Genomic DNA, 21641 nt, shown 5'->3' with positions numbered 1-21641 from the left:
ATTGTAGCATATTTATCTATAACATATTGAACAAGGGAAAAAATCAGCACTACAATTATTTTTGAATTGCCAAAAAATGTTTTTTGAGGATTTTGTGAATTTTAATACAAGCTCGTTACAGCTTGGAAAAAATGTATCAATTCAAGTCAATCATTTTATAGATACCTATTTAAAGTGATCTTATTTGTTATTCTTAAAAAGTTGTGGAGTTGTATGGAGTTGTTTACACGTTTTATTCGTAACAATAGTACATGGACAAAAATATTTAACAAACAATGAACACATGCACAATAACAATACATAAACCATTTAAATATGTACATTCCCTTCGCCTACAAAATAAGACAAACATATCTCTCTCTATACTGTAAGCAGCAAATGTTCTGTTGCTTTAGTATAGTATACTACATTCTTGGTGTTTAATTATAATAACTACTTCAATAAAATGAATTTGAAAATTATAATTTGTATTGTAGCCACTATATTATTCATAATGATGTCGGATGTAACAGCTCCAGAAGGTATAAAAAATATTTTTAGTATAACATTTTTTTTTTATAGTATCTTCGGCCAACAAAATTATATCAAATATTTCGAATACTGTAGTCGTTTTTACCCGTTTTTCCGACTTTTCTATGAATTTTTACTACTATTATACCCTTTTTATACCTTATTTCATTTTGTGTTCTAAGCGTTTTTATGGAGACCCCCATTTGAAACTATGCACACATTATGTAAAATTTCCTCAGCTTTCTGAATAAAAATATTAGAATAATTCTCAATTTTCTAATTCAAAATACAACTTTTTAGATTTCAAACTCAATTTTAATGACTTTCATTTACACGAAAAAATAAAACTAAAATTTCCAGAAAGATGTTTTTATTTTACATAAAATTCTGATTTGTAATAACTTTTTTTTGATGACCGAAGATACTATAAAAAAAATTGTCAAGAAAAAAAATTAAAACTACTTTAACGACTTAGGCCAATGTAATGTAATTGTAGTTGAATTGACGTGTTTTCTTGCAAACTTAATATTTATTTTATGAATGTAGAAAAATATCAACCTAAAAATCCATTTCAAACTAATACATATGAAAACAACTGTGTACTTAGCTATAGAACAATGAGCCATATGATGCGTTGGGATAAATAAAATATTTAATTATTTTTTTTCGATATTTCAGCTAAAGATACTGGTGCGGATCCTAATACCCGTAAGTTGGATGACAATATCAGTTTTTGTGTGCTTTGCAAAGATACTAGCAGTTTTAAAATTATTTTTAAAAATGTGAAAATATTTATAAAATGTTACTAATGAATTACATTGTTGGTAATAAAAATAAGTTTATCATGTCCATAAGCATATTATTACATATAGTTGTATGTCTAGTTGAAAAAAGTATAATTTGTGGCTAGCCAATTAAAGCACTTTAGATAAACAACTAAAAATTATTACACCAGTATACATACTTAAAAATTAAATTGGAAAAACTATTATGTGAGTTATTATTTTGGCGTTTCAGGCCGACCTCCTCCATTACCTATACCAGTACGAAACCCAAACCCAGCACCAACACTACCGGGTGGTAAGTTTTTGAAACTTAAATAAAACTTATACAGCTGTATTCAACTAAAATATATAAAATGATAGGCTTAAATTGTTTTAGAAATATATATGAATCCCTTGTGCATAATGATAAAAAAGACTTGCATTGTTAAACAACATGTTAAAATTACACTGCAATATCAGTAAATTGAATTATTTCGGACATTGAAAAGTCATTTTAATAATTACTAGTGCTTAATAATACTAAATTAACTAAAGGTTTTGAGTTTAACTTTTTCAGTGTAACCTTTACATTTTACACCACTCGTGTGAAAAGTATTACTCATATATTATTCACTTTGATGCAAAACTTAAATAAATAAGTTGCTTAAAAAATAAAAAAAGTTCGTTTAAAAAATATAATTTCCGTCTAATAAATTTAAACGCTTTAAAGCAACAGCTTAAAATGATTATACCAATATAGATACTTGAAAATTAAAAATTAAATTAGAAAACAGGTATTTGAGTTATTTTTTCGATTTTCAGATCCAGATCAACCAGTAGATCCATAAAATAGTAAGTTTTTGAGACTTACATAAATCTTACATAAGTTGTAAAAATGTAATTATTATGCAATTTTGTCATTCGCTTTTTAAATGACTGTAATTTGGATGATAATATAAGTTTTTGTGCTTTACAAAGATATTATCAGTTTTAAAATGATTTTTAATAAAGCTGAAAATGTTTAATTATTATATTACAAATTTTTTTATAAACGAATATTTTATACATAATTAACTGATATTTTGAAATCACAATTATTGCGAATTTAAAACAATGGATACTAGTAAATCCTAAGATTTTATTCAAAATTGAAACACCTTGTAAATTCATATATAAGCTAATTATAAATAAATTATTTTTTTACATACAATTTTAATATATTTTTTTTTTAGATCCATGAAGTGTCCAAGATCTGGGTTCAAGACTGTGTACATCGGTATCTAGAACTGTTTTAATTATTTTTCACAACATTATTGCACGCTATATACAACTTATATAAATAAAATTCTGTTCTTAAATTGTTTTAAATGTATGTATGAAATCCCAGTACATAATGAAAAAATAAGTTTGCATTGTTAATACCATATTTTGTAACCTATAAATAATGTTATGTCTGTTATATATAACTGTCTTCCAATAAAAGTAATATTCACTGAATAAGTAAATTTGTATTTTATTATTTAATCTATTCCAACTATTTGTTTTTACTATAATTAGTGTAATTTTGTTGAGTAATATAATATAAATATTACCTACAACAAGTTTAATCATATTTTCTTAGTATCGTTATTTTGGTTTATAGTAACATATATAAGTTGGCATCATTTACAAACCATCGTGTGGTATTTTTAAGTATATATGTTTTTCTAAACTATTATCATCTACTCAATTGCCAAGAACAAATAACAAATCCAAAAAACACCGTTAAACGCAAATACTAGCTACAAAAGCTCTGCACGCGTGCTACAAGAAAAAATATGTTTTAAAATGTTTTATTACAATTGACCTAATTTAAAAGAAATACCGTAATAATAAAAATACAAAACAAATAAATAAAATAAAGTATATCGATGTAAAACCATAACTTACCTTTTACGCTTCGTATCAAAGCTGAAAATCAAAAATTAATATGTTTTTATGATTTATATCATAATATTAACAAAAATTACCACATGATAATATTTTTATTTTTATTTGTTTATAAACTAAACACGTTTTTCTTGATTGATATTTTATGTTGAAAAAAATATTATTACTTTTATAAAACCGTATTAACAGTTTCTAATCAAAATTTAAGAAAACTAACATGATTATTGGATTTTCCTCAAAATATCATCCTCTTTTGATTTCATAATATAAGTCAAGGAAATTAATAAGTTTTATGAATAGAATAATTTGTGTGCCAAAATTCATCCAATAGCCTTTTATGCTGCGGCTAATAATAATAATTTTATAATAAAAGCTGTGCGAGACGCGCATATGAAGTGAACCTATTTCCGATTTTTTTGGATTTGATGGAATATACCACTTTTTTGGATGAATAAAAATACACACAAATATATATTTATGTATAAAAGTGTAATTCAATATGCAATTTTGTTATTTGTTTTTCAAATGGCTGTAAGTTGGATAATATAAGTTTTTGTGCTTTACAAAGATACTAGCAGTTTTAAAATGGTTTTTAATAATGCTGAAAATGTTTAATTATTATATTTCAATTTTTTTATAAACAATTATTTTATACATTAAGTTCTGATATTGAAAATCACAATTATTGCGAAATTAAAACAATGGATACTAGTAAATCCTATGATTTTATTTAAAATGGAAACACCTTGTAAATTCATGTGTAAGCTAATTATAGTATAAATAAACGATTTTTTTACACAATATTTTTTTTTTTTTTTTAGATTAAGACTAACGGCAGTTAGTAATTTACCAACAAAGCTGAAGTATTCAAGATATGTGTCACATTCTGAAAGTAAATATAATTACTAATATGGGTGTATTATAAAATGTTAATCTTTGTTTATCATAATTGTTTCATCCTTCAGATTTTTCTATTAACTGTGTGTTCCAAATACCATATTTTGTTACACATAAATAATATTATGTCTGTTATATATAACTGTCTACCAATAAAAATAATATTCACCGAATAAATAAAGTTGTATTTTATTATCTAATCCATTCCAACTATTTGTTTTTACTATAATTAGTAAAATGTTGGATAGTAATATAATATAAATATAATCTACAAAAAGTTACGTGATGTTTTCTTGTAACGCTATTGTGGTTTATAGTAATACATAGAGTTTGACAACATTTACAAGCCTTCATATGGTATTTTTAAGTATGTATGTTTTGCTCAACTATTATCATCTACACAATTGTCAAGAACAAATAACGAAAAACAAAAACACGATAAAACGCAAATACTACCTACAAATGCTCTGCACGCCAGCTACAAGAAAAAAATATGTTTAAAATATTTCATTACAATAATGATTGACCTAATTTAAAAGAAATACCATAATAACGTGTTGAATTTACAAATTGTATCATCGGATTTTGTAGATGAGCGTAAAATAGTATTTTTAGTATGTCTATAATTTTTTACAATATTGTCAATAATGATCCGTATTGTGTTTATATATATATATATATATATATAATGAATAATATATATGATATATATATACTAAAGTGTAAATATATTTTTAAACACCCGTTCACTGTTAATTCACTCACACAAAGCAACCACGGTCAAAGTGTAATTTTTGGTTTTTCCTCGTAAAAATAAAATTTGCAAACAGATTTTTTAGAAAATTATATAACAGATAATATATGATCTCCTTAATAATCTCTAGACATATTTTTTTCTACAGAAGAAAAACTAAAATAGAAATAGGGTAATTTACAATTTAACCGATTAGATTTCCAGGTTGCTATTTGTAAATAAATCCACATTCATCGTTTATCAAAAAAACATTTCAATCATATACTAGTTGATTACGATAAATCGTATAGACGATACATATGTTTTATACAATTTTTATCGATGGTTAATATTTATACCATCTACTGATTCGTATCGAAAGCCTTTTTTCAGATCGTGTTTTATCACTTTCAGTATAAATTTGTATTCCCATTTCATTTTATATATTTTCTGATTAATTGATTTTATTTGTATTTTTTGTATATTCGAGATGCTTAAGAAAATGTATTAGTTTGGTTCGTTAACCCTTCGTTAGTGTGTGTTGCCTAAAATTATTTAGAAATCTTATGTCGCAGGGTTGTTAATAAACTTATTTGCAACACGGGGGTTTAATAAACCCCAACACACTAACGGAGGATTAAGTATAATGAGTATTGTATAATACCATTTAAAAATGCATCTTTGTACGTGTTTGACAACAGAGTGCGTTTTTATCAAGCTATCGAATAGCACACCAATTACGCAGATATACAGGTAGTATGATTATTTATTACACCTACTAACAACACAATGGGCAACAACAATACGGGCAAACCGCCCAACACACTGCCCTCATCCAGAAATAATTCACATTCAACACTAAACAGAAATCTAACTTCCAAAACTTATCTTACGACTGATAAATTAAATAAAAACTCAATTGCATCCAGCCATCAAACTAAAAGCAAGCATGCTCAATCGAAACCTTCAGCTGTCCTCGACCATAACTCCATCAAAAACACTGTTACAGCAAATAAAATCAACACCTCCTCCACTAACTCCGCCACCTCCAGTAGCGCAATCTTCCAAAATTCACCCATAATTACCGTACCCAGTGGTTCACAAGAAATTACTAATCAAAACCATACCTTTAACTATGCATCAATAACGACAAACGAAAACACTCCAAAAAGAGAACAGGCTATTGTCTTCAACTCAATCGATGGCATTCCCCAAAGCGAATACGTTATCGCAATAGGGAATATCATATTACCGAAAAACATAACATATGTATCTAGAATATCTAACAACCGCTTTTGTATATTTTTATCAAGTAAAGAAATATTGGAATCTCTATTATCAATAACCCAATCAATCACCATTCATAATCAAGAAATACAACTACGCCGACTACTAAACCCAGCTAAAAGGATCGTTATCTCCAACGTATGCCCATCAATATCTAATCAAGCCATACATAACGCACTAAAAGACATTGATATCACTCCCGTGTCTCCTATTAACTACTTAAAAGCCGGTATTAATATTGAAGGCTATGAACATATCTTAAGTTTTCGCAGACAAATGTATTTAAAACCCGAAGACGTCGCAAAAATTCCCGACTCAATTATAATTAATTTGAACCAAAACCAGTTCAGAATTTTCTTTACGGACGATCTCATAACTTATTATCTATGCAAAGCCACCGGCCATACCTCTAATTCTTGTAAAAAAAACACCACAAAGGGCATTAATAAACCTCAAAATACTGACCTAGACATCTCATCACCTATGCCAGATGCATCTTCAGACAACTCAACCGTATCAATTGAAAACATTGAACCTCCAAAAGTCGCTCTACTCGACGATTATACATCGCCTACCAATATGGATTGGTCAACTGAAACCGAATGTCAAACCATAACAAACCTTTCAACAGTTCCTCAACCCTTATACGAAAATCTGGCTCAAACATCTTCGTCATCCCAAAATAAATCAGCCACCCCTTCTCATAGTTCGTAATTACAAACGTCAATAGTTGATACTCCAAAAATCCAAAACAAGAGACCAACCTCAGACACATCCTCTCAAAACTCCACCAAATTAACCTAATTATATTTAAAATAAATAGGGCCAAAGCTAAACTCATTATAAATAACAGCAAAAGCGAATCTTGGAAAAAGTTTACGTCCACCATGTCCCCCTCCACCCCTCCTGCGAATATCTGGAACCGAATAAAAGCAATTAAAAACTTACCTCAAAATAACTCAATTCAAATTCTTGAACATAACAATCAAATGCTAGCATCTCCAGATGATATAGCAAACGCCCTTGGAAAAAAATTCGCCCTACACAGTGACAACTCATCGCTAGACAGTAATTTCGTCAAACACAAAATCGAAGTTGAAAAATAGATCAACTTCATTCCTCACAAACTATCCGTTATCCGAAGATTCATCCTTTCTTAATATTGATATAACAAAGGAAGAAATTACTCAAACCTTATCTCATTGCAAAAGTAAAAGCGGCGGACCAGATGATATACCATTTGACTTCATTAAACATTTACCAACCAACGGTATTGAACTTATACAACAAAATTTGGAACGAGGGTTTCTTTCCCACCAATTGAAAAACGGCAACTGTAATCCCTATTAAAAAAACCCAACCTCAATAGCCATTCTTCCGACGGTTATAGACCTATATCGTTGTTATGCACGCTAAGCAAGCTACTAGAAAAAACTATAAATAAGAGACTGTCTTTTTACCTAGAAAAGAACAATCTTCTTAACAATTTTCAATCGGGTTTCCGCAAAGGCAGATCAACATACGATTATCTTTCAGATATAGAAACGGAAATTATAGAAACACAAGCTCAGAAGAAATATATGAGTCTAATTTGTCTAGACCTCCAGAAAGCATACGACACAGTATGGAGACACCGAGTGCTAGACACACTATACAAATGGGGTATCCAAGGCAAGATCCACAAATACATCCAATCCTTTCTCTCCGATAGATCCTTCAGAGTTCTAATCAACAACACCACTCTCTCAGGACTCTTTCCCCTCGTAAACGGTATAGTCCAAGAATCTTCTTTAAGCGTCACATTATTCCTAGTTGCAATAAATTATATTACCGATAAAGTTACTGCCCCTACTCACATAAGACTTTTCGCTGATGACATTAGCATATACTGTAGTGGTACCTACTATCATGCTGTAACTAATCACCTTCAAGAAGCAATTAACAACATATACAGCTGGAGCGAAGAAACAGGCTTCCAATTTTTACCTCTCAAATCCAAATGCATCTAATTCTCAAGAAAAAAAAAACCAACCACATCTTCAAACATAATACTCGGTCTCGACCCTATACCCCTTGTTAAAGAAATGAAAATTTTAGGAATTACCATCGATCACAATATCAACTGGAAAAAACATATAAATAATATTAAAAAAGAATCTCATAAAAGATTAAACATAATTAAAGTGCTATCAAATACAAAATGGGGGGCCAACTCGGAAACTCTAATAAACATTTATAAAGCATTTATTAGATCCAAAATAGAATATGGGGCTATAATCTATGGTAGTGCCAGTAACAAAATTTTGAGGCAACTAGAACCCCTACAAAACACAATTATAAGACTTGCGATAGGCGCATTTAAGAGCAGCCCAATGGCAAGCCTTCTTAACATCTCAGGAGAAACATCACTGGAGTCAAGAAGAGATATGCTCACGGTTAGATATGCGGCAAAAATCGGACAACAGGCAAACAATCCTACCTACAATACAATCTTCGACGAACGACTTTCCACATTCAACAACAATCCCAGCCACATACAACCTATCGGAAAAAGGTTCAAAAGAATATGTTCAAAATATAACATTTTCACTAAAAATATCTTAAAAAATAATCCATACCTTAATACTCCATGGATTAATAATAACAATACATTTGTTATCAACTTACAATTAACCAAACACAATAAAAACATAGCAAATTCTAATATATTCAAAACAGAATTTAAAGATATAATCGATGAACCCAACCTAATCTATATATACACAGACGCTTCAAAAACAAATAACAACATAGGCATGGCAGTTGTTTCCAACTCCGATGTGAGAAAATTCAAAACTCACCCAGCTAATAGTATTTTTACAGCGGAAGGATTGGCAATTTATAAGGCAGTCGAGTTAGCAGGAGAATACAACGCTGTCAAAAAAATAGTCGCGACTGATTCGCTGAGTGTGCTAACCCAACTACAAAATAAGACTAAGACCACTTCTATATCCAATCTAATTATATCTCAAATTAATAAACTAAAAACTTCCATCCAACTTGTATGTGTCCCAGGTCATAAGGAGATCGAAGGTAACGAACTTGTTGATAAATACGCCAAGGAGGCCGCAGCTGACACTAACCTAGAGATTTGGGAAACCACTACCACACAAGACATTCAGCAACAAACAAAAAGGGCAATCACCAATCATATCCAAAACCTAATTTTTTTACTTTTACTGATTTGCGTTAAAAATAATACATTATAATAATGTAATTTTTGACCAATGTTAATTAGTTACTTGTATAATTAAATAAAACAAGGACTTATAGTTGATCTATTGTTATTTCAAGTTTAACATATGCTTATTAGTTATTACATAGGTTGTTAACAAATATATTAATTTAATATTACAAGGATAAAAAAAGTATTTAAAATCAAAATATTAACTTGAAGTTTGTAAAAAAGCAAGTTAATTTGGATACAACTTAATTTAGAAATTGTGTGCTTTTGTACTTGCGGAACTAAGTATCCATAATTAATCCAGCGAAATTCAACAATATGATTGAAATTTCTAATAACAGCTAAAGTGATCCCAATTCGAGCAGTTAATCATAATATGGTGATTTTTATTCAAAACAAATCTCTAATGGTTTTATAGCGATGCGCACAATATTAGAAATAGAATTGTTGTTTATTTTCATGAAGTCTGCGCAGAAATTATTATCAATAATAAAATAATACTTACGTTTAGTAGCTCATTTGATTGTTCAATATTATTTTGTAGGTAAAATGTCTTACGGATTTACATAATTTATTATGTGATGGAAAAATTAACATGCGCAAAAGAGCTGATGAAAGCAGTTGTTCAGGAAGCACGGAGCCACTGAAAATCGACACGGAGCGACTTGACAAATAGCCACCCGTGTGATACCAACATACATAATATTTATATAAAACGCACGATTGTTATTTGTGTATGTTGTGCGGCCGATGCCACGTATTATAACGGAGTAATATAATTGGATAGGAAAAAAAAGTTATAGTCTACATAAAACCCAACTGTTAAAATTATAAAACATGGAACGTGCTTTAGCCTGCTGGCTCCTGAATATTGATTTTTTCTGATCTTCAATCTCCTTGCGATTTACGACAGCTAGGCAAAATACAGAGCTAAGAATGAGCGAAAACGAGTCCAAGGACAAAATAAGACCTAACCTAACCAGACTTTTTAGTTTTTTTATATAAATTTCAATAGTAAAAACTAATTTGAACATAACTTAAATAAAAAACACTCGAAAATGTATTTTTTAATGCTAAATTTGAAAATAATTTGACAACGTACTTAAATGTTATTTTAAATGTCATTATAATGTTAATAATGTTATATTTTTTTATAGGTCTATGATATACGGATATTATAACGGGAATATCTGATAAGTCATTATATTTGATAGTAGTCTTACAATTTTTGTGTTGGATATTAAAATCTATTATTATAAGTAAAAGTAATTTAAATGTAAGATAATTAAATGAAAGAAACTAACACAGGAGACAGGCAGTAAATTTAAAAAGTATTCTAAGCCTTAGTGCATTGGTTATGAAATGTACAAGTTTTCCTATTTATTTGTATTTGCTAAATTAACGGTCGGACGTTGTTTGTAAAAACAGTGTGGTTTTGGCCATTTTCGTGTTTACCGATTTCGTTGCTTACAGCGCCACATTTCAGTGTCTCGTGTGATTCAGTAGTACATATATTGGCAACCAGAGGACGCCACACAATCTGCTTTTACTTTTATGGAATTGTATACAGCAATGGAAAAATACTGCTGTTTCGGAGCCTCTGATAATTCGTCGCTTGGGGTTTTCCTCTCAGCTCGTTTGAGACCACTACAGTTTTTCAAATTTATCACATAAAAGCGGCGATAATCAACCGTGTTTTTTTGCGGAAAGTGTAGCATTTACATGGTTTCAATCTAAATGCGATTTCTTTTCAAGCCAAGTTTTACGGTTCAATAAAGAAACGCAAAATGATGACAAAATTATGACATCTACTACCGTGTGTTTGTTCCTCGACATTGGCAAGGTATATATACGAGTTTGCATTCAGTATTGGCCAGGGGGCGTGATGGCAGTTAACACCGAACTAGCCACATGGCATTGGCCTTGTGATACATACGATTTAGGCGTTTGCTGCCGTCAATAAACCCCCGGCCAAACCTTTTTTGTTCACCAACAATATGGATTTTTTGTAAAATATGAAATATTTGTAATATTTAATCTGTAAATATATAAAATTTCTTTGGAAACTTTACTAGGTTACGAGAGAAACAGATTTTTGTATTTTTTATGTAAAAAAATTGGGTTTTAATATTAATGTTTTTTTTTGTGTAGTTGCGTTAAAAAAGTTAAATATTATGTTATCGAAAAACAAATTTAAAAAGTTCAAGTACAAAATAAAGATAAACATTTTAAATTAAAATATTCATATTCAATAAAATATATTCACGATTTTTTCGCAAATACTCTTGGAATATTATTTATATACAGGGTAACTAAAATTTAATGATTCAAATAAGTTTTAAGATTTTTATGTAAAAATAATACTTTAAAAGGTAACGGTTAAAGATTAGGTAAAAATGTTTTTTCTTTAATAAATGTAAATGATTCAACTATTATAAACTACCTGCCAATTTCTAATTTAATGTTAACGTAAGATTGTGAATAACCAACAAAACATGAGTAAAATTTTAGCTTATGATTATTTTATATTATATTGATATTTTATCAACGTGTATAAAATATAATCAACATAAAAAAGAACATAATATTACATTTTCACTTTATACAACTGCAACGATATGCACACAGTTCATCCCTCGTTGCACCTCCTACCATGAATTCTTTTAATTATGAGACTGAATAAAACATAAATGTAGGTTGTCATTGTAAAATCAAAAAGTAATAGCGATATTATCAGTAAGTGCTATGGGAAGGGGAAAGAGATTTTTAATTGCATATAATTATTAAAAACTGTAGGTTACTTAAACACTATAATTACAAATTATCTTACATACTATCGATTTATAAAATTCAATTTGAAAATAGTTAAGTATATACAAATGTTATTTACATAAGTTTTCTATTCATTTTTGGATTGTTAATAATTCTACTTCTATTGTTCAAATATCTGGCTTTAAAATTAAAAAGCTCTTTCTTTTCGAAATTGCGTTAAACCCCCTAAAAATGTGTACATTTTTCAATTTAAATCGTATGTAGTCATAATATGAAAAAAAAGTTCTCCACGAAAGAATAAATTTACTGGGCATTGAGGAATATGTATTGTGTTTAAATTGTTAATGACTTTTTAAAATTAATAAATTTGGGTTTTAATAATTTCACAGATGTTTGGCGTATTTTTTGACGTTTGGTGTAGAGCTGTTTTTGGTAAACATTATACGTTTAGATTTGTTAAATAAAAAGGATAAACTGTTTTTGGCTCCATTTTTATAGTGTATATTGTAGATGCTTCCTTTGCTATAGGTCCAAGTTTTCAGTTGTTATGCTAGCTAATCGCTAGTTACTTTAATCTGCTGATTAGATTTTTAGTTAAATAGTTTGCTGGAGTTTTGGAGCTATGGACCAAGTTCTTCCAGGATTATGTCATCATTCATTGAGGTAGCATCCTTGTTTTGCGTGGTTGGGTTTCGAGACAGGATAAAAAGATTGTAATTTTCGTGTTTTTTATTTTGTGGTTAAGAAAATGTTTGTCTGAACTCTGAAGATGAGTCCTTTCTGTGGATTTCGAAAAGTGATCCTAATTTATTTGCAATTTCATATGATGATGTTGAACTGTGTGTTTTTGTTTGAATAACTTATATTTTTGTTAGTGGTTATGTTTTTAATTGCTTTAATTTTGTTCCAGACTTCAGTTGTTGGGGTGTTAGACGGTAAATTTTTTTGGAAATGATGGCAATGCTATTTTTTTGCTGTCATGTATAACACATTTGGTAACTGCTTTGCACTTTCGGAATCCATTAGATCTGTGTTTTTTTTTTTTAATAGGTTGTAAGTTTTTTTTTGTTTTATTGGCAACCTTGTAATTGTGATTCCACTATGGAGCTATTGGGGGTCATTTCCCAGAGACAGTAGTTTTACCTATTGTATTTTTTGCTGTTATTCTTATGAGATTTTTTAATGTTTCTAATATTTTTGTTTCTTGATTACATATTTCTTGTACGTCGATTTGGCGAATTTCACATTTGATCGGTTTAGTGTATAAATTCTAGTTGGATTTTCTGAGGTTTCATTTTGCCTGGTCTAAAGACCAAATTGGTTTTTGGACAGAAGATTATTTTGTTCTAAAAAGACAATTCCTTTTACAATTTTTTTACAAATATTTTCGAAAAATTATTGAGCATAGAAATAGGCCTAAAATTTGACACTTCTTCCACTGTACCTGATTTAAATAGAGGTTTTACTACAGCTAGCTTAAATTTTTCAGGGAAAATACCTTGTCCTAAACCTAAATCGAAAATATAAACTAAAGGCCTCAACAATAAAATTGACAACTTGTTTTAATAGTTTAACAGTTATCTTTTAAAATCCTGAATTAGGATATAATATTATACTGTCACATAGGTACAAATGTTATCGAAAATAAAAACAAAAAAATTGTAAATACTTTCCGAGAAGTTTTTTATTTTATGTTAAATGTATCACCCTATATTGTAAGAGACGAACCGAGTATTTGCATTCTATGTAAGTACTCGATGAGGTGGTGTTTTCTATATGAAATCCCACCTGCACTAAGTGTTCCCACAGGAGTTCCTATGGGAACCCGGTCGGCAGGTTCGATAGTTGTAAAGGCTTTGCCAAAACAACGGTCGGACAGTGTGGAGAGAATGATCGAAATTCCACGCGGTTCTCTCTGGATGCGAATATGTCATTGTACACATTCATAACTAATATTGATCAATCCATACATGTTCCCATATTCTATTAGATATGAAGATATTTAATTTTAGATGGTTAATTATTACTATGAAAAGTTTAATATTAACAACAAACCAGCATAAATAAAAGTGACTGTATTTAATAAAATACAGATTAAGCTGTTTATTATTTTTGTTTCAGCGACAATCCTATGAAAATAATATATTGCACACGGTATTACCAAAATAGTACATTATACCTATATATTATGTGTGTACATATATTTTAATAATTTAAAATGTTTTTTGTTTCAGCGTCTGTTGATTTTGATGTCAGCCGAAAAATGTGAAGAATTCCAAATTATATGCAAAACACATTGTTAATGTTACAAACTAATTTAGACAACTATCAAGGATTAAACCCGTTCAACTGGAAATAAAAAATGTAATTTTAAATATTAATATTTACTTTTTTATAGCAATAATTGCGTTCCTATTTCCATTAAAATTATAATTTTTATCTTTGCTTTACATTAAAATGTGTAAAAATCACTTATGTCTTTAAGACTATCACTGCTTAAATTGTGGTTTATTATATCAAACCAAGTTATTGTTAGATACTGTGCGCACAATATTAATCCACCCTAAACATAAATGATTATTTATTGGTATATTCTTGGTGTTTTTTATGATATTTTTTGTAGTTGAAAAATTAATTATAAAACTATATTCTTGTTTAAACTGCTATTTTTCAAAATTAGATTAGAATTACTAAGGTTAATTATTTTATGATAAAAACTGGTAATCTGTGTTGAAAAAATGTATACTTAATTGACAAATTATTTTTCCGGCGACCGAACTGGCATAAAGTTAGCCATAGCCACTCCCGGTCAATACGCCATATACAAATTATTTAAAATGAATTCATATAACATTATAATATTTGATGGACAGAACAAAAATCCAGATGAGATTAAAACAATATATTTTAAATTGAATATTACTGTAGTTATTTTGTGTGCTTTATATATTAAAATACAACATAATATTTATAGAAGAAATAGAGCATTTTTATATAAGTATCCGCTTCGCCTAAAAAAAGTAACAAATACTTATTAAAAACCTTAACTTATACCAAATGATTAATTTTCATCAGTTGTCTACTACTATAATTATATTTATTATTATTTTTAAACAAGTATCTATAGTTATTATGTACTCAGTACCTATTACTATTAATTGAAGTACCTAAAACCTACAAAATTGTCTTAACGTATTATATTTTCACTTGCTCATCACTATTTCTTCTCATCTTACTTAATGTATACCGATTAACATCTAGACATTTCATTCATGTTTTTTTACTCTAGAGTCTCTGAGTAACCGACACCGTACACTTTAAACATATTATGTATCTAAACTTTTGAATTTGTTTATATTAATAACCAGGGTACCTTTATCGTCAGTTATTCCACTTTCTATAAAAACTTAAAAAAACAAACTATCCACTCAACTATACTAGACCTGTCAAAAAAAAAACAAAAACATGTAACTCATAATAACTGTATTTTTTAAATTATTTTAATAATGTCTTTTTGTCGAAATCTTTAAAAGTTGATATAATATTGTTAGGAAAAAAATTAAATGATTTTAAATATAAAAAATTTTTTTTTTCAATTTTCATTAAATGTCCAATTCATACTTGTGCTATAATATTTTCTTCAAGTGTTTAGAAAAACATAGTTTAGTTTTATTTTATACAAATTTTGGTTAGGTACTTTATTTTAGTCGTTTTTTATTTCTTAATTGAGAAATATTTATCCAAATGATTAATTTGTTTAGTAGATTATTTACAATTAGGGCAATTAGAAAAAATATAGGTATAAATTTAACATTTTATTTAAAAAAAAAAATTAGCTCCTTGTCACCAAGTTTGTAGAACAGACTCGTAGTTTCAATGAATGATTATTATAAAATAAAACCAAATGGTTTGAGAACAGTATTTTAGAGACTTCGAGTAAACCGCATTTTAATCAAAATTGATTTTTTATAAAATTGTGGCCAGTTAAAACTGGACGAGGTCTTAGGTTTTGTAAGAATAGTACCCCTCTTAACATGTTCGATCGATTTTTGCTTACTGGGATGACATATTGACAAATTAAAGAATTATGTGATGATTTATTAGACAAAAACAATTTATCTGATCTATAGATTTGATTTTGCCCTTCAATGTCTTCAGAACAACCAACCCGGACTTACTATAAAAGTTATAAAAGCAGAAAATCCATATTTACTTCTTTTTTCCCCACTATTATTTATTACATTTTCTATAGGTACACTTTTCCTTATATGTACTATATTTACTATGTATTTTTTTATTATTTATTTAAAGTTCGACGTAGATATTCGTTTCAACACTTTATAACAAATATAACACTTTAAACACAATTTTCGACGTAAAAGTTTTTAAAATATAATAACACAAAGAAATAGTTATCAGGTTGCGTTGGACTAAAATACATTCAAAACATTATGATATGTGGATTAGTGTTGATATTTTTTCGGTGAAAAAATGAATACTTACCGTTTTTAACGGCGTGAATTGTAAAATATTCAAGGTAAAAGATAAATATCTACTCGGATAACCCATTAACGGTATTTTGGATTAATTAATATTTTCGATAGAAGTTTATCGTGCAAAATTTACTGGATCGAACGCACGAAAAACGTTGGACGATTAAAAGTTTTAGACAACAAATAGACCAAAAAGTTGTACCTACGGCCGAAAGTTCTGGAAACAAACACATCAACAACGTTGTTTGTGTAAAAGTTGCCAAAACAAACAATAATTAAACCAGTCAGTGTTAAATGTTTAAGGAAAAATTTGCACTTAGTACTTTATCCGGTCAACCGTATTTGAAACTTGGCAAATAATTTATACTTGAAAGAACACGATCAATGAAACGGTTTAAGTAAACCATTGGGTATGTACAATTATTTAATGCAGGTCAATAACTATACCTATTTATCCAAGGCAATTCCGTGCCAAATCACTTGACAGGCTAACAAAATTAGTATTGTTATTTTTGTAAACATTTATATAATATATAAACATCGGATAATATTTAAACTATGTCAACTTTGAATAAATTTTACGGTTTTAATAATTAACAACGTAACACGTAACATTTTTTTTTTAACTTAACGTTCATTTTAAAATATTGTTGACAAAAAACGAGGCCACGGTAAAACATTTTTTGATTTCTTGTCAAATATTTTACCTCCAGTTTTTGTTAATTTGTTATTAAGGTATTGAAATCACTTGTACTATGTTTACTGATAAAATGTTTTTGTTTTTATGTTTATTTGTTACACTATTGTAAAATGTATACGGTTATAATATTTTTATGTTTACGACTAATGTATAACGCATTGATTTAAATTAAATTAAAATGATATTTTTATTTTTAACAAGCAGTCCGGACCCGGCGCTGCCCGAGATTTAGTCTTCCAGGGCTGAGTAAAATAATACTCATTTCCCTATCCATCTCCACCTTCGTCCCCATCCCTCATCTCTAATCTCTTATCCTCTATCTCTTATCAGATAACAGCGTGACAGCGTTTTTATGATACTTTTTTAGGTTATTATGTCCTCCTCTTACTCAATGGTCCCAGTCCCGGTCTCAGATCCCGTTTCAACAGTTAAAAGCTTGCCCAGTATCGTGGTACATATAATCGCCCTGTTCTTTTAATCATCACCTACCATTTGCTCGAGTACCGTGGTTACCATGGTTACAAACCAAGTGTTTATTTTGGGTTATCATGGTTACAAACATTTAATTAATTTACATTTCGTATTTAAAGTACAAAGTTCATGTTTGAGGTCATCCTTAAAAGTCATCCTTCGAAAAGTACTATGCCAGTTAGGTTCGCGGGAGTGGACTCAACAACTTTCCAAAGTTATATGGCGATCGGATAAATGGTTTACTAATGCATAAAGGACAAACAAACAGACATTCATTTTTATATATACAGATAAGTATTAACTACCTTACCTTTTGTTAATGAAGGTCAATCTAATTTTGCGTAACTTTCATCGAGTGAAGTTTTTTTGACATAAACTTGATGTTGTTAAATTGGTTGGTAAAATTCTTCACAACTTTTTCGATTTTTGTCATTTTATTATACATTACGAAGGTAGTTTTGATTGAAAATATGTCTGCATAATTACAATAAATTACATTATAATCATAACTTTATTAATATTTTTAGCTTGGTATCGTTAGATTTGTATTTTTTGCAATACTATTATAGAATCAATAATAATTATTTTGTTGCCTTTTATGGCTATTGGAATTCGTTACAAATTTTATATATATTTATAGGATTTTATATGTATTGGACATAAAGATGTCCTATACATATGAACAACCTACAATCTTATCGCTTTCCCTTATCACTTATCTCTCTTATCTTATCATATAAATCAGCTGATTTTTTTTATAAAATTATAAAATATTTAAATAAACCCTTAACCACAAAAATTATGAATTGTTTTAACCCAGATATTAAACACTAAAATATTAGCCAGAAACTTAATATGTTTACCAGCCACCTTAGATACTAGAAATCGTTATGGTTATACGGACCCGTAATGCTAAAACATATCCATGGCTCAATGTTTTTCCGTGGTGGGGAAAAAATAACTAGGTTTTTTTTGACAAACATTCATCGCTGACAAAATAACACAAATTCTACCGGAGGATTTGACCATGGCGTTTTGTTCCGGTTTAATGGCAAACATTCAATTTGAGATAAACGGGTAAGTCGCTTGTTGAGTTGGCATTCAAGTATACATAAGTTTAAGTTGGCAACCGAAAATTAAATTAACTAAATTGCGGGGCACGCTGTTGCATAGGGTCAACTGTACAGGGTCTGGCTCGTTGCTGTGGACTGCGTTTCGGTTGATTGCCGAAGCATGTCCTGTGCTGTTTGCCAAATGGCCCATAGTGCGGTACGGTGGCATAGCCATAGTGGCCTCGGCAACGGGCGTGACGGCTGTCTTAGCGTCCGACGACTTCTGTTTGAAGCACTTCAATTTGCCGGCCTTCATGTTCCGAGACTTCCTACTAGTGCCGATAGCGATAAACCAGACGGCCAAATTGGTGGGGAGAGGGTTCCGGTATTGGTGGCAAGGGTTGACAAACAACGAACGGGCACGACACACGAAGACATTGAAGAAGTCGGTACCGTTGTTGGGCATTGCGGCAATGGCCGCTTTGGCTGCTAGCGTGGATTTCTACAAGCGCCACACCGTGGTGGACCCTTACACGGGTTGCGCCATCTTTAGCCTTTGCTCCGACCGCGATCTAAGGGAAGTGAACGACGGTGTAACCAAAATCATGCTCAGGGAATTCGGCCCGTTGGTTTCTCCCAAAGACGAAAAACTTGTTGAAATCATAAACACAATAGTGAGTTTAATCGTCAAGGCCAATCCCACCGTGACCAGCCACATCCCTTGGAAGGTGTTCGTCGTGGACGAGCCCGACGAGAACGCATGCACGTTGCCGGACGGCTCGATGTTCTTCTTCCGTGGCCTGTTGTCGGACATGACGAAGAGCGTGGGCCAGCTGTCTTTCGTCGTGGGCCACGAAATGGCTCATTGCATTCTCCGGCACCAAACGGAGATGATCAGTCAGCAACGATGCGCAAATGTAACCAAACTGTTGCCGTTGACCGTGGCCTACGCTTGCACGTCCGACTTCAACGAGATGTTCGTGGAACTGATGTGCTCGACGGTGTACTCGTTAGCTTTCGAACTGCCTCTTTCGAGGAGCAAAGAACTGGAAGCTGACATTTACGGCCAGAAGCTAATGGCGGCCGTTGGTTTGGACCACAATGAGGCGAACGACGTGTTGGCTAAATTCTCTCGGGACGAATCAGTGGTCGACGAGTTTTTATGGTGGATGTCCACGCATCCGCTAAGCGACGTCCGCTGCCGGAACTTACTCAAGCACAAGGCACAGGTTGATCTGATCAGTAAGGCCAACAGCTGCGATGTCAGAAAGCAAAAATTAAAGCTCACTATGCCATGTTCAATTGTATGATAGTGAATTTCCATAAAGTATGATAAATGTATGTAACATTATTATTTAAAATGTAGTCACAATAGCTTTGTTTGCCTTTATTTCACCGGTTTAATATAAATTGTAAATTGTTTTTACCTTGTTGTTAGTTGATAAATTTTATTTCGAGGCTTATTATATTCATAGATGTGTATAGTGCATTAATGATGTTTTTCAGGATAGCAGTTTGAAATTTCATCAAACCATTTTCATTACTATTGGCCTCGTCGTATAGTAGATGTTTATAATTTATAACAGTTGTAACATCATCAAAAACTACCATTTAAACTATGTTTATGATAATAATGTCACACTTATGTTTTTAGTAATTATAAAATAATAACAAGTGTAAAATGAAAACACTTACCCCCAATAGTAAAATACATGATCCACATATTAATTCTATTATAATATTATAAGAACACGTCTTGTTAAAATTTCTATTGTTACTTTTCATTTATGCATCGAGAAAAACTAAAATGCAGTCCATTGTATGTGAACATTTTATTATCATAATACTGACATACAAAAAAATTATTCAAATACAAATAACAGGGGGAAAAAACATTAATTGTCAACCTAAGATAATATAACAAAAATATAATAATAAAGTATTTTTATCATAATTAAAAACATTTTATCTAAATAAAGTAAACTTATTTGTTGAGAATATAATTTGATCATGATAAGTAGAATACAATAATTATGGACTGGTATAATATGGATTGAATTGTTCGTTATTCATAACAGCCTAATAAGGCTTTATATTATTGTTTAGGTACCTATTGCAAAAATATCAAATAAAAACAAAATACTGCTTATGATTTTAAAATGCAAGGTTATAATATAATAAATGAAATAATAATAATATTATTATTATTTCATTAAAATAAACATAATATTTAAAACATTTTTTAACTTAATTTATGCCAAACGATTTTACGGCAATTAATTAATACTTAAAGTATGATAACCGTATATATTATGATTTTGTCACAATAACTTGGTTGTCTTTATTGCACCGAAGTCTAAATTCATTGAGTTAAGTATTATGAAATGTATGTGTCACATACAAATATTAAAATAAAATTTAAATTGCAAGAGAACTTACAATATAAAACATTATCTGATAAATGTATTAGGGACTTAGTTGAATAGGGCCCACGCTTTTCTTTTTAGTAAAAAATTAAAGATGTCTAACATTATTTAAAATTGTAGTTAATTTTCGGTTGTTTTCAAAGTAATTGACAATTTAAATAAAATATGCTACAATTGATTGGTAAATTGTTCTTGTAATTATTTTTTACTTTTTAGTTCACTTTTTACTATTTTTTTTTTTTTTAGAAAAGTATGTTTTTAAAAAGTTTTTTATTTATTTTTTTTACTTTTTAGTCCTATTAAAGGTATTTAATAACTGCTGTATAGATTACTAAATTAGTTTTGGAAGATTTGAAAAAAAAAACATGAAATTTTAGTGAAATG

The 21641-nt window shown here is 29.7% G+C and overlaps 1 protein-coding gene and 1 long non-coding RNA gene across 2 annotated transcripts; both read left to right on the top strand.

The window, feature by feature from the left end:
• Nucleotides 1–371: 371 nt before the first annotated feature.
• On the top strand, nucleotides 372–2691 carry LOC126839706 (uncharacterized). The gene is made up of 5 exons (XR_007685962.1): nucleotides 372–521; nucleotides 1189–1218; nucleotides 1528–1590; nucleotides 2097–2126; nucleotides 2507–2691. It is a non-coding gene; the product is annotated as an uncharacterized LOC126839706 (long non-coding RNA).
• A 16613-nt stretch (nucleotides 2692–19304) lies between these two features.
• On the top strand, nucleotides 19305–20141 carry LOC126839722 (metalloendopeptidase OMA1, mitochondrial-like). The gene has a single exon (XM_050575139.1). It carries the CDS (start codon nucleotides 19305–19307, stop codon nucleotides 20139–20141), a length of 837 nt encoding a protein of 278 aa, XP_050431096.1.
• The last annotated feature ends 1500 nt before the right edge of the window (nucleotides 20142–21641 follow it).

This window comes from Adelges cooleyi, unplaced genomic scaffold, assembly GCF_023614345.1.
Source record: "Adelges cooleyi isolate 19-005CV unplaced genomic scaffold, UGA_ACOO_1.1 ACOO_flye_CR_arks_rails_tigmint_CR_PRNA_307, whole genome shotgun sequence".
NCBI lineage: Eukaryota > Metazoa > Arthropoda > Insecta > Hemiptera > Adelgidae > Adelges > Adelges cooleyi.
Note: the sequence above shows the minus strand (reverse complement) of the source record. Positions and strands in the feature narration are given on the sequence as shown.